Source organism: Arachis duranensis, chromosome 7, assembly GCF_000817695.3.
Source record: "Arachis duranensis cultivar V14167 chromosome 7, aradu.V14167.gnm2.J7QH, whole genome shotgun sequence".
NCBI classification, from domain to species: Eukaryota; Viridiplantae; Streptophyta; class Magnoliopsida; order Fabales; family Fabaceae; genus Arachis; species Arachis duranensis.
This window is the reverse complement of record NC_029778.3, coordinates 6,891,018-6,908,151: the sequence shown is the minus strand read 5'-3', so window position 1 is coordinate 6,908,151 and position 17,134 is coordinate 6,891,018. Positions and strand designations below refer to the sequence as shown.

Below are 17,134 nucleotides of genomic sequence, written 5' to 3'. Positions count from 1 at the left end.
GGTATTATTGTAGATTTGTTGCAATAATGTCCAGAATTTTTGGCTTTCAGGGCATGCTTTTATTTCTAATTTTTTTCTAATTAAAAAGATAAAAAAGAAAGCATGAGAATGATACACTTACAAACACTACAGTCATGTTATTCTTGAAGAAATCGATTCCATGTTTGGTCACTGGTCAACTACAGTCAACATAAATTCCTTGATCATCAAACAGTTCACAGCTCATAACTTGATTCAATGAATTGCCACAAGAGTCCAAGACCTTTCTTCATATCATGGATTTAAGTTCAGTTGTTCACTCTCTTTTTTTTCCCTTAAAATATATTCAGACTTTGCATTTTTTTTCCCTGTACAGACTTTGCCTTTTCTTACAATTATTTCCGACACAATGACTCAGTCAAGCGCTTTATACAATTATACATTTGATTTTAGGAATAGTTAAAAATTTGGACATTTGTTAAAATTTTTTAAGTAATATAATATATAAAAAAAATGAATCTTTTAAAAATATTAAAAATCTTAAATTGCAGACTTTCCTTTTTCTTAAGATTTTTATTTTATGTTATTGGACATATCTTAAGAATCATGCAATAACAGAACCGAGCATGTGAGTTCATTAAAACAGGAAAATAAATGTTACAATATACTCATAAAATCATTCTATTTTATTTCTTATACATTACTGTTTTCCATCAAAAGAATAACATTCAATGTGACAGGGTGCAAAGGCTATTTAATTCTCTCAATTTTTCAATTGCAAAACAAAAACAAAAAGAAGAGAGAAAAACGGAGAGAAAAAAGTTTTATGTCGTAAACACAGGAAGAAAAAGGTTCTTCTGTTTTTCTGAAAGTCCTCTTTTCTCTGATCACCCCACAAAAAATTTGTTTCAAAGTTTCGAACTTTGGCCAAAATGGGTTCCGAGCTTCGCCGGTGGCGGTGGTGGTGCGCCGTCTTCGTCGGAATGTTGGCCGTGACCTTAACTTCTTCCGAACAACAACAACAAACGGTGTCTCGAATTGCCTTCGGATCATGTTCCAACCAAAGTGCACCTCAGGTTCCAAATTTTCTGTCTTTTATTTATTTTCCTTTTGGAAGTGTTTTCTTTTTTCTGTTTTTGTACTTTCTTCTTTGTCTTCTCTTTTTTTCTTCTGTTTCACCCATGTGATGCAGTGTCGTATGTTATTTCAATGATTCACTCATGATGTCCCAATTCTCGTACCAACATGCTATTTCCAATCTCCATGTCACGTCAACTTAAGCAAACTTTGGTTCTGTGCTTGACTTTGAATTTCTTTTCCAAAAAGTATCCATATGTATATATTGCTATTTTTATTCAACAATTCAATTAGTGATTAAGTACACATACTATTTGGCTATAGCTTAATATCTAGAATCTGTTCCCTGTTCTGTGAACTGTGAAGAATAGGTTGGAATAATGATCCATGACATGATATAACTCTATTATGGAGGTGTGTGTTTTGCACTTTTACCATTTAAAAATTGTTCAGGCTAAAGTGAAGTCACACCTTTAGGTTAGAAGGTATAGGTATTAGGTAGTAGTGGCATATTACTACATGATATATATGTAGGACCCTGATGACTTATTTTTATGCTCTTCTATAGTTTTTCATATTCAAGCTATCTATATTATGTTACATCTACATATAAATTTTTGGAAATCACAGAGCTAGAGCTACAGATTCAGTGATAATTTAGTTTTCAACAATGCTTTACACTTAACAGTCTTCTATGTGGCTGAAGCTGAATATTAGATTTAACTTTCAAATTGTATTTCGGATGTTAATATATGTGTATCCCATTTTTTTGGTTGTTCTGCCAGCCCATTTGGGATGCTGTGGTGGACTTCCATCCCCAGGTTTTTATATGGCTTGGTGATAATATTTATGGAGACATCAAACACCCTTTTAAACTATTTGGACGGGAAAGGACTATTGGACCGTGGAAGAATGTTCCGCGATTTGTTCCTTCCTCTGAGCAGGAGATGGAGGCTAAATACAAGAAGGCTAAGTCTCACCCTGGCTACACTCGACTTCGTCAGAATGCTAAGGTGCTTCAATCTAAGCTTCTATGCCTCTTTGCTGGTTGAGATTCTCATGGAAAGATATTTGTCAAAAAGTATGTTTATGTGGGTGCATTTACTGAAATGGTGAATGTGTTTACTCAACTTCTTTAGCCTAACTTTTTTATATTTGGAATGTAATAGGTTATTGGAACATGGGACGATCATGATTATGGATTAAATAATGCAGGAAAAGAGTTTGATCGGAAAGTAACCAACCAAAAGTTACTTCTTGATTTCTTAGATGAACCTCAAGATAGCCCGAGGTGGGTCAACAATCTCCTTCATTGAATTATCATGTTCTACCTATTTACATGCTAGAATTTGATATACGTTCTGTCCAAGAGAACTGTTGATACATATTGAAATTGAATGTTTGAATGTATATATATATATATATGAATTCACTGATTCAGATGTTTTGAAAGGGCATTAGAGAATTCGATACTTATTGCAGTTTCGTATTTCAGGCGGAAACAGGCTGGTGTATACACCTCATATACATATGGTTCTGCAGGTAGAGATGTCAAGGTATTAACTGAAACATTGCTGTTTTATTTATTTAGAATGTCTAATTTAACTTTTTCTTGCAATGATAAAATCTTCTCGTGGTCAGTGATCACTGTGTCAGTAGCCACAACAAGGTCTCCTTAAATGTCTTGCAACTTAAATAAAGCACTCAATATGTTAACATGTTATTGCCAATAGACATGTTAGATGTTGTTTTAAGCATGCATCTTGTGCTAAGACATGTTATTGTTGTTTACCATGCAAAACGCTTCAGATTGTCCTCTTGGATGCCAGATACCATAGGGACCCTGTAGGAAGTTATGGAACCATGTTGGGTGATTCACAATGGTCATGGTTTGAGAAAGAACTAAAGGGTCCTCCAACAGCCATTACCATCATTGCATCTTCTGTTCAGGTACAATATTTTGATATAAGTCTTTGTGATCTCTGACATTCATCATTATGTGAATTTAGTTTGTGATGCTTAAATTCTTAAACTATGGGGACATTTTGTTATAATAAACCAATCTACATGATTTATTCTTTGAAAGCTTATGAGGAGAAATTCTCTCATAATGACCTTCTCTTGCTTGGTTGTATTGATTTCATTATATACTTTCTATATATCCAGGTTATACCAAATCATACAGCAATCACTCTGCCATTCTTTGATATGGAATCATGGACTCGTTACCCGAAGGAAAGAGATCACCTTTTCAAATTAATTGCAGACAGTAAGGTAACAACTTCAATGCATTCATTTTGTCTTGTACATTTGACATCTAACATTTATTGTTAGGGGGATTTACATTGGTATTATTTACACATGCTGTGAAAAAGGTATTTACTCGAAAATCTTAGTTGTCCTTCGTGTGCAGAGGAGTGGAGTATTCTTCATAAGTGGAGATGTTCACTTTGGGGAAATCTCAAGATATGACTGCGCCGGGGATTATCCGCTATATGAAGTAACCTCAAGTGGGATTACTCAATCAGTTGAAGGGACTCTGCCGGATTTCTTCCATTTTGTTGTGAGATTTGTGTCATGGTTGGTCCCATCCACAATGAGGGTGAAGGACAAAAACTGCAGATACAAATCTTGTATATATGGTAAACTTCTCCTCCTAATTTTTTATTTTTATTTTTCACTTGCAAGGAAACAAAACTCCAGAGTTATCCTAAACTAGTGGATCTTTGGTAGACTTAAACCACAAAGATCAACTCAGAAACTTGATTTCAAGACCTAAACTAGTAAAACTTGTATAGGATAACTGGAGAGTTCGATAACCTTGTTTGCCTAGATTTTCATGTTTTAAAGTTTAGAATGTGGATTTCTGTTAGGCCAGCCGAACTTTGGAGCTATTGAAATAAACTGGGAATCTCAACCAGTAACTCTGAAGTTGGAAATCAGGGACAAGAATGGCCGTCCTGTTTCAGGCGTCAACACTTCATTAAGAGAACTACAGGCATCAAATTCACAGACTTGTTCCACAGAGAAAGCTGCTGGATGTAACTGCACTCCTGAATCTAGTCTTCCATGGATTGTCAGATATCGCCTCGCTATTCTAGTTTTTGTCTCCTTAGCTTGTGAGTTGTCTTAACTTCTATTTGCTTTAACTATCTGCAAATCCAACTTGGATTATCTGCATTTATTCATTGTATAATGCATTTCTGGTTTTACAAACATGGGGGTTTTGGGTTCATGATGTTTTTCCTTTTTCTTTTTTTCGTTGCAGTATTGCTTCTTGTATTGGTACTGCTTCTATATGCTGTTATCAAAATCGCCCGACAAGGAATCTGCAGCAAAAGGAAGCCCGATTGATCGACACGCATAGTGTTGCATACACAGCCCACAAAAGGGAGAATGTGTAACACTTCTTAACCTCTGCATAATTAATTAACATCAGTCATTATAGATCAATAAGATGTATAGGGTAGTATTCTTATGCTGTTTCCATTAATGAATTAATCCTAAATGAAAACAGCTTATAGTTTAAGTTATTAGTGAAATTTTAGTTATTTTCCTTCTTGTTTATTTGACTTCTTTATCTGCTACTTTCACTGAATTTTATATTACGATTAGCATTATTCTAATGGTATTTTTTCACTTTTGGAGATTCATGTGGTTAACACATAATTCATACATTATTATTATTATTATTATTTTCAGTATAAAGCAATTACATGGTACAAAAAATGAAAGTAATAATAAACATTAAATCCATTGATTCATTGATTGCTTTTTGACTCAGTTCATATAGAATACAAGTAAACTATGTTTTATATTAATATTTCTTAACGTTTAGCTTGTGTCTTGTTATTTGAAGTCTATGCAGACAAGACAAAAAAGAAAGATAGGTTACATTGCGTATATGTAGTTTTCATATGTTTCTACTCTCATTTTCCAACAAAACATAGTGAAAATTAAGTTTGAGTGATGTAGACGCTATGCTTTGTTTGTCCCTTCAAATGCGGTGGTGAGTCTTCCATTAAAGTCTTCCATTTCCACCTTGAACAATTCTTTATAGCAGCAGACACACACACACACACAGGTGGAAACAAAAGCAAGTTGTCAAGTTGATACACTCTGGAATAAATAAATATAATAAGTTAATAATAAATAGTGAGGTTGACTTGCTTAATACAAGTGCTCTAAAGTCTAAACCTCTGTCAATTCTGAATCAAAAGGGTAACATTTTTCTCATTTGAAACTTTGGTAGTTACCCCAAAATATAACTGAAACTGAAAAAACAGAGTTAGTAGATTAAAGTAAATTATCCATAAACTCTATGCCAGACGTGTTTGACTTGCTTCCAAACCTTCCAAGTTTGAGAGCAGATATGAATATAGAGAGTCAAAGTCAGAAACTTGCAAACAAAGACGCGTTCTTTGATTATTATTATTACACACCCAGCCACCACAAATACATAAACATAAAATCAAAAACCAGTTCAAGAAAAAACACCATCACACCATGGCCACAACCTCCATACTCTTCTCCTTCTTGTTCTTGTTCCTTATCAGTAGTACCTTAACAGAAGGGCAACAGATATACCTGAACAACGACCAACTAGATTGCGACACCATAACCAACTCAACCTTAGGCAACACCTGCAACTCCATCGCAACCTGCCAATCCTACCTCACTTTCAAATCCGCCACAAAACACAACACAGCCGCCACAATCTCCACCCTCCTCAACTCCACACCCACCAACATAACCACCTCCAACAACCTCTCAACCGTCTCTGAAGTCATCCCAACCGACACCCTCATCACCATCCCCGTCACGTGCTCGTGCTTCAACAACACCTATTACCAGCACAACACCACCTACACTATCTCCGCCGACGACACCTACTTCAGCCTCGCCAACAACACCTTCGAGGCACTCACCACGTGTCAAGCTCTCATTGCTCAGAATCCTTCTTTCCCCGAACGAAACCTTCAAGCCGGTGAGCGTGTCCACGTGCCTCTCAGGTGCGCGTGTCCCACCAAGAAACAGCGTGATGCTGGCTTCAAGTACTTGCTCACTTACTTGGTTTCCATTGGTGAATCGATTTCTTCCATTGCTGAGATCTTCGGGGTTGATGTACAGAGCGTTTTGGATGCTAATGAGCTTTCTGAAAGTTCGGTTATCTACTACTTTACTCCGATCTCTGTTCCTCTCAAAACAGAGCCGCCAAAGAAGTTGCAGAGGGTGGCTCAGCCGCCGGAGTCTCCGCCGCCACCGGTGGAGACTACTCCGCCAAGCGGTGGATCCGGGAATTCAAAGAAATGGGTGGTTGTTGGTGTTGTAATTGGGGTTGTCGTTCTGCTGCTTGTTCTGGGTTTTGTTCTGTTTTTCATATGCTTCCGCCGCCGTACACGGCAGCCGGAAACGGCGGAGGAGGCGGCAAAGGCGAAGCCTTTCTATGACTCTACCAGCACTGAAGAAGTCAAAAAGGGTTCTTTGGATGTTGTTACTACTACAACTAGCACCTCTACTACTCAATCATGGTCTGTTTCTTCTGAAGGTGTACGCTATGCTATTGAGTCTTTAACGGTTTACAGATTTGAGGAGTTGCAGAAAGCTACCGGATTCTTCGGTGAGGATAATAGAATCAAGGGATCTTCTGTTTATAGAGCTTCTTTTAAAGGTGATGATGCTGCTGTTAAGGTTCTCAAAGGTGATGTTTCTGCTGAGATCAACATTCTCAAGATGATCAATCACACCAATGTTACAAGATTGTCTGGTTTTTGTGTCCACAAAGGTAACACTTATCTTGTTTATGAGTTTGCTGAGAATGGTGATCTTGATGATTGGCTTCATAATCATGGTAACAAGAACAAAGATTTGGGCTTGAGTTGGAAGCAAAGGGTTCAGGTTGCTCATGATGTTGCTGATGCACTTAACTATCTTCACAACTATACAAACCCTTCTCATGTTCATAAGGATTTGAAGAGTGGTAATATTCTATTGGATGGTAATTTTAGGGCTAAAGTTTCAAACTTTGGGCTGGCAAGAGCCGTTGAGGATCAAGGTGATGATGGGAATGGAGGGTTCCAATTGACAAGGCATGTTGTTGGGACACAAGGTTATATGCCAGCTGAGTACATTGAGAATGGAGTGATCACACCAAAGATGGATGTTTTTGCATTTGGGGTTGTGATTTTGGAGCTTCTTTCAGGAAGAGAAGCTGTTGGATTTGGTGAGGATCGCCAAGTGGTGTTGTCATCAACTATAGGGCAAGTTCTTGAAGGAGATAATGTTAGGGAGAATCTTAGAGAATTCATGGATCCTTCTTTGGAGGGTGTTTATCCTTTGGATTTGGCATATTCTATGGCTGAATTGGCCAAAAAGTGTGTTGCCCGTGACATCAATTCAAGACCAAACATCTCTGAGGTTTTCATGACTTTGTCTAAGATTCAATCATCTACATTGAATTGGGATCCCTCTGATGAGCTTGAACGGTTTAAATCAGTTAGCCAAATGTCTGATACTGATAGCTGATAGTTTTTTCTTAAAACTTCTTAGAACCTAAAAATTGTAATCTACTGGCACTGATCCTGAGAATGGAGCATGTATGCTATTTTTTTTCCACACAAATTAGTGATTTAATTTAATAAATAAATGGTATTGTTCATGTGTGTTAATAATTCAGTAAGTCTTTTGAAGTAAGAATTATTTTGACTTTGATGATTGTTCTCTCCAAGTCTGATCTAAGTTTTGTGTCAAGATCACATTTGGCATTTGATGAAACTAGGGAATATAATCTTAGGCAAATATTATTATATATAAAAAAGTAGAATATAAAAAGAATTAAATGATTGCTGGTATTGTGTATTATGGATTTGAATGCTTCCCTTTCACATTATATTAGTATTAGAGTGGAATTTGTCTTCTGACTTTGATTATTAACTTATTAAATTCAGTCTTTTGGTTCTCATTGATGAAGAAAAACCCTTGCTTGAAGCTGAGAATGATTACTAAATAATATAAAATTTCCTTGGGCCTAGTACACCAAAAAATTTCCTTGGGCCTAAGCCTTATTTTAATAACTTATCGACACATGATGAATGGGTTCTAAACTCCAAAAAGTCATGGCCTAAATTGGACAAGATCTAAATGGACATTGGATTTTCACAAAAAGAAAACTCAACATAACATATCAGTATCACAATTATTCAGCTTGGGTTCATAGACATTATTATTATTCACCTTACCTCAATCCTCCAAGGATTCAACTAGTGTTTTAACAACTATCTAGCGGTGTAGACCGCCTTTGTTCTCTCTCAGGAGAATCTTCCTTTTAGGAGTGTCTTTGTCATCTCTCTTTTATATGACATTTCTGCTTTCTTTACTCTTGTATTTCTTGTCATGGCACAAGCAGAGGAGCTGTCTATCGAGGGAGATGTGGTCCGTCTCAACCCAGCATATGATGAGAGCTTTATTGAAGAAAATCTGAACATGGTAGGCAAGATTATCTCTGACAAGGAAGTCAGCTTCAACACGTGCAAAGCAGCACTGCTGGGAATTTGGGAAAATCCGGAGGGAGTGGCCATTACAGAGGTGGGCAGAAATAAGGTTCTCATCAGCTTCATAGACGCCAGCAAGGGTGTTCAGATACGGAAAGGTGGACCTTGGAGCATCAGAGGAAATCTTGTGAACTTGCAGATGTGGAATGGGAGACAGTCAGTATATGATGTTGACCACAAAACCATGGAGTTATGGGTACAAATTCATGGGCTTCCACTTCAGTACATAATGACCAAATCAGCAGAAATCATTGGTAAAAGACTAGGAGTTGTGATGGAAACGAAAAACCCTAGATGGAATAACATCCTTCAAAGAACCTTTTTGAGAGTTAAGGTAACTTTGAATATCACTAAACCTTTACCTACTGGTTATTGGCTAGCTAGAGAAAATGCTCCTGACCTGTGGATTGATTTGAAGTATGAAAGGATTCAGGATAGCTATTGCCTAAACTGTGGAATTCTTGGTCATAATAAGAAGGACTGTAGGAACCCAATGGCAACAGCATGTTGGGACCCTTTGAAACCAATGTATGCTCCGGGGTTGGGGGTTAACAGAGCTAAGCCTATTCCATCCAGGGGTTTAGAGCTAAGAGAAGATGAGGAGAACATGGTGGTGTCGGAGAATAAACAAGCGGGTGGTGGAGAGTGTAGAGAATGGGAGGTTCCCAAGGGGAGAGGGGCAGATGCAAGGTGTTCGGGTGACAACGTAGGGGGAGCGTTTTAGAGAACTTTTGAATGTGTTATGGAGCAACAAAATTTCAGTCATAGAGAGAGCCAGGGATCAAGGGTGCAGATCGATGATGATTCAGTAAGTATATCACCCAGGCGTGATTTGTTTGAAGACAAATAGTCAGGATTGGGTGGGAGGCTAGCAGACCTTTTAAACAGAACTAGGAAAGGGAAGGATAAGCTTCAAGCGTCAGGAGGGGATAATTGGGATGGTGGACAAAGGGATGAGGGCAATCAGATCTGTGCACAAGTGTATGAAAATAATGAGGCCCTACCTTTTATTATGAAAACAACAAAGAATGAGGTTGGATTAGCTGGCCTAACGATAACTCAGGAAGAGACAACAAGCAAGCAGGTAGAGGAAGGCAGCAAAGATAATATTAGGTGCTTATCAATTAGACAAGAGTTGAATGAGCTCTTTGGCAAGAAGGAGTTCAAGCAGAATCATCAACTCAATGATGGAAAGCTGCAATTAACAGGGAGGGGGACAGATTGTTTGAGTCAAGTTGCTGATCAGTTGTGGAGCTACAGGAAAAAACCAAAAATGAAAAGAGTTATCAATGCAGGTGCCAGAACTGTGTTTCAGAGGGTGGGAACTAGGGAGAAGTATTTTGTTGAGCTACTAGAGGATCAGCAAGAAATGGAAGAGGATTGCGTTGCAAAGGCTCAGAAGAGGAATGATGTCAAATGGGCTTTGGAGCTGGCTTACAACTTGGGAATGCATCTGAATCTCAAAAGGAAAAGAGGATTATGCATCAATGCAGATTATGAGGAGGAGATAAAAAATTCCAAGAAAATTTGTGTGCAACAACTAGTTAAGAAGTACAAATCTGAGGCTGGAACAGACATGGCTGAGGAGGCGGGCCTTGAAATGCCCCACCATCAGCCATGATTGTTGTCAGCTAGAACTGTCAAGGAATGGCGGCCCCTTCGACAGTGCATGAGCTAAAAAGTATTTGTAAATACCACAGGCCGTCTATTTTGTTTCTTATGGAGACTAAAGCTAGTAAAGCAAGTTGTGATAGGGTTAGGAGAAAGTTATGTTTTGATAACTTGTTTTGTGTAGAGTCCCGGGGGTTATCCGGAGGTCTTTGTATTTTCTGGAAAAGTAATGTAAATATTCATGTTTATGCCTGGTGTGATAATTTTATTAAAACTAGAGTTAGTAGTGGTAATAATGAGGATTGGGAGTCTACTTTTGTTTATGGGCATCCAGATTATAAGAAAAGGAAGGAGTTATGGAAGGAATTATCCTTCGTAGATAATAACTTGACACTGCCAAGAATTTTGATTGGGGATTTCAATGATGTTATTTCACAAGATGAGAAAGTAGGTCTGCACCCTAAACCGAGTAGTCAGATCGAATCTTTCAGGAATTTTGTTCATGAGAATGCTGTCTTGGATTTGGAGCTACAAGGGATGAAATACACATGGTTTAGTAATCCAAGGAATGGTTGTGTCACAAAGGAAAGGCTAGATAGGGTTCTTGCCATTTGGGAATGGAGAAAAATGTTCCAAAATGCTACGCTCTCAGCCTTACCCCCTATTAGTTCGGATCATACTCCTTTAATTCTCAATGTTAATCCTAGAAGACGAAGGAGGAAAAATTTTAAGTTCGAGGCTTTTTGGGTGGACCATGCTGATTGCGACTCTGTTATAAGGAGAGGATGGAGCAGTGCTGCAAATACTGGGGATGACATTTGGACAAATCTGACTCGAAGGACACAAAATTTTAAGGAAGAATTGGTCAAATGGAGTAGAGACAGTTTTAAGAGGGCTGATGTTGAAATAGGAAATTTAAAGTGTCACCTCAAACATATGCAGGAAGCCGATTATTCTGAGGCTCGGCAAGAGGAAACTAACAATCTGAAATTGGAGATTACCAAATTATGGAGGCAAGAGGAGAAATATTGGGGTCAGAGATCGAGGATAAAATGGTTGAAATTTGGGGACAAGAATACATCTTTCTTTCACGCCTCTACCATTCAAAGAAAGACAGAAATCAGATAGAGAGTTTAAAGGATTCTACAGGAAATTGGGTGTCTGGAGAAAGGGATATTTTCAAGCTAGCAGTAGGGCACTTTCAGAACATGTTTAAGGCCTCGGAGAACTTAGATATGTCTGCTTGCATTCGTCATATTCCTGTTAGAGTGACCGATGATATGAATGTGGAGCTCATGAAGGAGGTTATTGATCAGGAAATCAAAGAGGCTACTTTCAGCCTGGGAAGTCTTAAGGCGCCAGGTCCGGACGGTCTCAATGGTCTCTTTTATCAGAAGTATTGGACAATTATTGGTAAAGAAGTCTGTGATGTTGTTAAGAGGTTTTTTCATGATGGTAATCTACCAAGCAGTGTTGGGGAAACCTTTATAGTCTTGGCTCCTAAGATTAATCACCCAGAAACCCTCAATCAGCTAAGACCGATTAGTTGCTACAACTTTATATATAAGATTATTTATAGAATGTTGGTTATTAGACTTAGGAAAATAATAGATAAGATCATTTCCCCCATCCAGAGTGCTTTTATGGGTGGCCGCCTAATCCAAGATAACTTGGTTATAGTTCAGGAAATGTTTCATGATCTGAATAGGAAAGGGACAAAGGCTTCCAAGAACTTAGCTATTAAGATTGATATGAACAAAGCTTATGATAGGGTGGAGTGGTCTTTCTTAAAAGCAACTTTGAGGGCTTTTGGGTTTAACCCGCATTGGATAAAGTTGTTGATGAAGTGTGTGAGCCAAGTAAGTTATAAGATTAAGATTAATGGATTGTTATCGACGACTTTTGTGCCGGGGAGGGGTCTTAGGCAGGGGGATCCCCTATCACCGTACCTTTTTATAATAGCAGCTGAGATTTTTACCATTCTTATGGATAAGGCTAAAGAAGATGGTAGAATTTTAGGAGTTAAAATCGCCCCTACGGCACCAGCCATCTCATATCTCCTCTTTGCAGATGACTGTATAATCTTCTCCAGAGACAATGAGGAGGAAATTTACCAGCTCATTACCATCTTGAATTTGTACACCGAAGCTTCAGGGCAGAGAATCAACTTGGACAAGTCTGGGATCACGTTTGGAAACCTAATTCCTATCAGGACTAGAGTAGAAATAGAGGAGATTTTGGGCTTGTCAGCTTGGGATAATCCAGGTAAGTATCTTGGGATTCCTGCCCACTGGGGAAGATATAAAAATAGTGCTCTTAGTTGGATTAAGGACAGAGTGGTGAATAAGTTAGGAGGGTGGAAACAAAAACTTCTTAATCAAGCTGGGAAGGAGGTCCTCATCAAATCAATTGTTCAAGCGTTCCCTGCTTATACTATGAATGTGGTCATTTTTCCTAAAGGTTTTTGTGAACGGCTTAGTAAGAAAATTGCCAAATTTTGGTGGGCGTCCTCGGGTAAGGAAAGAGGTATTCATTGGAAGAGTTGGGAGAAGTTATGTGCCAGTAAAAAGGATGGAGGTTTTGGGTTTAAGGACTTATTTTGTCAGAATATAGCACATTTAGCTAAACAAGCATGGAGAATTTTTGAAAATCCTAAAGCAATTTGGGTATAGGTGCTAAAAGCTATTTTACTTCCCAAGGGTTGACTTTAAAGACGCTAAGGTGGGAAGGGCAGCATCTTGGATGTGGAAAAGTATTATTCATGGTAGGGATTTTCTTTTGAGAAATGGTAGATGGCTGATTGGGAATGGAGAGCGAGTAAGAATTCTGGGGAATAAGTGGATAATGAACTTCGACAATGATCTTGCTGTTAGAAACCTTGATATTGAGTTTGTGAAGGATCTAATTATTCAAGGAGAGGGGTGGAATATGGATAAGTTAAAGTTGTATTTTGATGAAGCTTCAGTTGATAAAATCCTTAGAACCTCAGTAAGTCTTTTTGATAGGGATGATAGGTTTTGTTGGCCTTTCAGATCGGATGGCATTTACACCATCAAAACGGGATACCATGTTGCTCGGAATGAAAGGAGCCTACAGAACAATAATCCATCCACCAGTGTTGACTTAAAGTTCTTATGGCAGGAGATCTGGAATTTAAGAGTTCCTCAAAAAAATCAGAACCTTTTTATGGCGGGCGTCGCATAACATTATTCCTGTCTTCGCAAATCTTTTTGATAAAAGAATCACTAATACTCCTATGTGCCCTATTTGTTTGCAGGAACCAGAGACCTGAGCATGCATTGCTACTATGTCCCTGGACTAGAGCGGCTTGGTTTGGAGCACAAATTCAATGCTGTCCTACGACCCTAACAGTTTCTTCTTTTGGAAAGTGGACGATGGAACTTCTAGGAAAAATGAAGCTGAATGCAGGGGCTAATTATGATCTTTGCAGCAATAAGGTTGGGTTTCTAGTTTGGGAGGTGTGGAAAGCGAGAAATTTAGCAATATATCAGAAGATCAATCCTAATCCTATAATGGTCATTCAGAAGGCTAAACTAATGGAGCTAGAATTTGCGAAAATGATAGAAGAACCAGTAAAGCATGAAACTACTGTAACAAGATTAGGCAGGGTTACCTGGAGACCGCCGCTGCAAGGTTGGATCAAATGCAATGTTGATGCAGCTTTCACTAGAGCTCAGTCTGTGGGTGCTACGGCTGCAGTGTTCAGAGATCATAATGGAACCCTCCTCTCAGGAATTAACTCCACCATAGTTGCAGCCTCGCCATTGGCTGCGGAAGCATTAGCGGTTAGGGCAGCGTTAATTATGTCACAGAATTTTCTAATGCAAAAGGTTATCATAGAATCAGACAATCAGATTCTCATTCAAGCACTAAAGTCACATGCATCAGTTGCAGAAATTCAGGTTGTATTAGATGATATTCGACATTTAGCAAGAGGCATTCCAAGTTGTGGTTTTACCTGGGTGCCCAGAAAAGCAAATTCATTAGCACGTGAAGTGGCAAGACTCACACATCAGGGAGCTCTTCACCAAAATTGGGTCATGCATAAGCCAATTTCCATCAGGAATGTCCTCTGCAAGGATAATTTGGCCGTCGCAAGGTTGGGAAACAGTTCTTGACTACAGGTAGGAGCTTTTTGGGAAGACAGGGGGTTGAGGCTACTCCGGTGGATATCTCGACGCTCCAGGAGTAAGTGCTGAAGCTAGCGCAGAGATTGAAGATGCTGCATTGCCGGAAGAACTAGCTACGGTGGATTTCTTCACTTTGATCTACGACGGGTGCATCTACTGACAACTAATCTGAAGGAAAGGTATGTAATTGGAAGGATGTGGTGCGGGGTGTCAAATGAAGTACAACTCCGATTCCAACCCCTAAAAAAAAAAAAAGAAGAAGCAGCTTAATCAGTACCATGATAAAACATAGAACAACATTCTCGAGCCCAACAACAGCTCTCCGACGATTCACTTCTTACCTAGCTCTGGTTGCTGGTTTCTCTTCCACTATTGTTGGCCTCCAACAAGACCTGTGTAGTAGTGGATATGCATGAAGCCACTTAGCTCTCAAACTGTTGATCTGGAGGTGAAATTTCTGAGATCTGACCTGAACCTCATAGCGCACAAGTCTCTTAATCCCTACGACGATGTTGCGCTGTTCTCGAACAGGATTCACGCGTCTGCAAGTGGGGGATAACAGTGGAGAAGGTTTGACTTCGTTGGAAACCTTGGAAAGAATGGTGCACAAGGGATCTCATGGAGTTGTTTTTTGGGTTGGGTGGATCTTGGGGTCCATCCACTTTTTATGTTTTGGGTTTTTGGTGGGCCTTGGCACTGACCAAAAAAAAAAACTAGTGTATTAATAAATATTAAATAAAATAAATTTTAACTAATTTTGTCTAATTTTATTTTTGTTATTAAATATTTTCGCATAATTTCATATGCTTAGATAAAACTAAGCCAATTAAGTTGGCTTCTCTTTTTCTCTTTTTTTTTTTTCTTTTTTTTTCTTTCATATGTAGACACAAAAAAAATAGTAAAATTAAAAAACTAAAAATTTCATTACCTTTGAATCAAAATATTATAATTCACTCATTATAAAAATGATATAATTAATAATAATTAATCCTTTACTCTGTCATTGTATTAATCTTCCTACTTTAGAGAATTTTTCCCATTCTTTCAACAGTGAAATTCAACATTTTGAATCCGTTTACAATTTCACATTAACAATGGAAAAAAGAGAGAGGGGCTATAGAAATCATAATCATAAACGTATCTGAAAGATTCACACACATCTCACTTGTTTATTAACAATTTGTATTTTATTGATAAGAATCATAACTACTACAAAGTTAACCTGAAAATATCTCGTTGCCATCATCATAAAAGTTGGATATGAATGAAGTATGTTCTGGAGTTGCTATAGCTGTTCAAGATTTGTCTAACCAAAAAGAAAGTTGCCTAAAGATCTGGTATTTGAAGGGTAAAAGACTAAAGTGCATGCAATAAATATTTTCCTAAGCATTATGCCATATGACATATGCCACAGACCCCACTCTTCACACGCCTATCATTTCAATTTGGACCAACAAATAAAAGTGGTTAAAATCAGAAATATACTCATTACTCATAAGCACTTTCAACAATCATGTAAACAAAGTTGTTTGGACACTTCGAAATAATTTAACACATCACCTAATTTATTTTGCTTTCAAATTTACTATAATTCATCAATATATGATTATTGTATACGTGTGGGTGGTTCATTCATACATGTTGCAAAAATATTCAGGAAAATGATGAAAAGATAGAATCATTATCCTTTTGTCTCGGGTTTTAGAATTTTTCGTAACGAATTGATTGTTGACTTTTGTCTTTATTAAAATAAGTTGAATATTTAAATTTATATTCGTGTAAATATATGAAGCGACTGAGATTTCATTTCGAGTTTTGAATACCATAATGCATTATTAATTAGTTTTTATTAAAATTTTATAATCGGTGTACATAATAAGATAAGATAATAATATAAAATATTATTTAAATTTTTTTAGTTAAAATTTAAACATTATATATACATATTTTAAGAAAAAAAAGTATCTATACTCTAATCTAATTTTTTTAATAACTAACAAATCTATCTTATGCCATCTCTATTTTGAGTACCAATATAATGGAGGTATAGACTTTTTGCAAGTACCATATTATATATGAATTTCTTCTACAAATACGTATTGTTATTGATCTATATTTAAATTACGTTGATATTATATATATTCTCTCAAATAAATCCGACAAAATCTAACATCAAGTACAGCGCCAATTCTGAAGTCCCATTTGGTCACGAAATTAACAAGTGGGTGTGGGGCTTCCAATATTCAGGGCCATTTGAACAATTATTGAAAACGATGATAAATAGCTAGTAATATAATATATGATGAGAAATTCGTAAGTATGCACTGTGTTTGTGTGCACATTAAATTATTATTATATAGCATCCAAACATACAGTTAAAGTAGGACCCACAATGCATGATATGTGTGATTTATTACAAATGACATTTTGGACGTTACATATGATGCATGCATGGCCCTACAAATTTGTTGGCAAAATCAAATTAAATCCCCTATGCCTAACTTTGGGAGTAATTTTAACTTGAGCAAATAACAGTAGTAATAAGCTTCCAATGGTGTCAATATATCATTTTCAAATAATATGCTTTTTAATTGGTTCTCATACTATCACTAAGCAAAAATAAGAAATATACTAATAAATATGATAAATAAATTAAAATAATTTTAATATATAATAAAAAGGAAGAGATATTATTAGTAAATTAATTTATTTTTAGGTAGTTTAATAATAATAATAATAATAATAATAATAATAATAATAATAATA

The 17,134-nt window shown here is 37.2% G+C and overlaps 2 protein-coding genes across 2 annotated transcripts; both read left to right on the top strand.

The window, feature by feature from the left end:
• Positions 1 to 744: 744 nt before the first annotated feature.
• LOC107496790 (uncharacterized) lies at positions 745 to 4,612 on the top strand. Its single transcript, XM_016118118.3, has 9 exons — positions 745 to 1,055; positions 1,842 to 2,069; positions 2,226 to 2,347; positions 2,552 to 2,612; positions 2,866 to 3,006; positions 3,223 to 3,330; positions 3,470 to 3,698; positions 3,930 to 4,175; positions 4,325 to 4,612. Exons 1-9 carry the CDS (start codon positions 912 to 914, stop codon positions 4,408 to 4,410), a joined length of 1,365 nt encoding a protein of 454 aa, XP_015973604.1. The 5' UTR covers positions 745 to 911; the 3' UTR covers positions 4,411 to 4,612.
• Positions 4,613 to 5,507: 895 nt separating this feature from the next.
• On the top strand, positions 5,508 to 7,731 carry LOC107496800 (protein LYK5). Its single transcript, XM_016118128.3, has one exon. The coding sequence runs from the start codon at positions 5,563 to 5,565 to the stop codon at positions 7,579 to 7,581; it is 2,019 nt and encodes a 672-aa protein (XP_015973614.1). The 5' UTR covers positions 5,508 to 5,562; the 3' UTR covers positions 7,582 to 7,731.
• Positions 7,732 to 17,134: the final 9,403 nt, after the last annotated feature.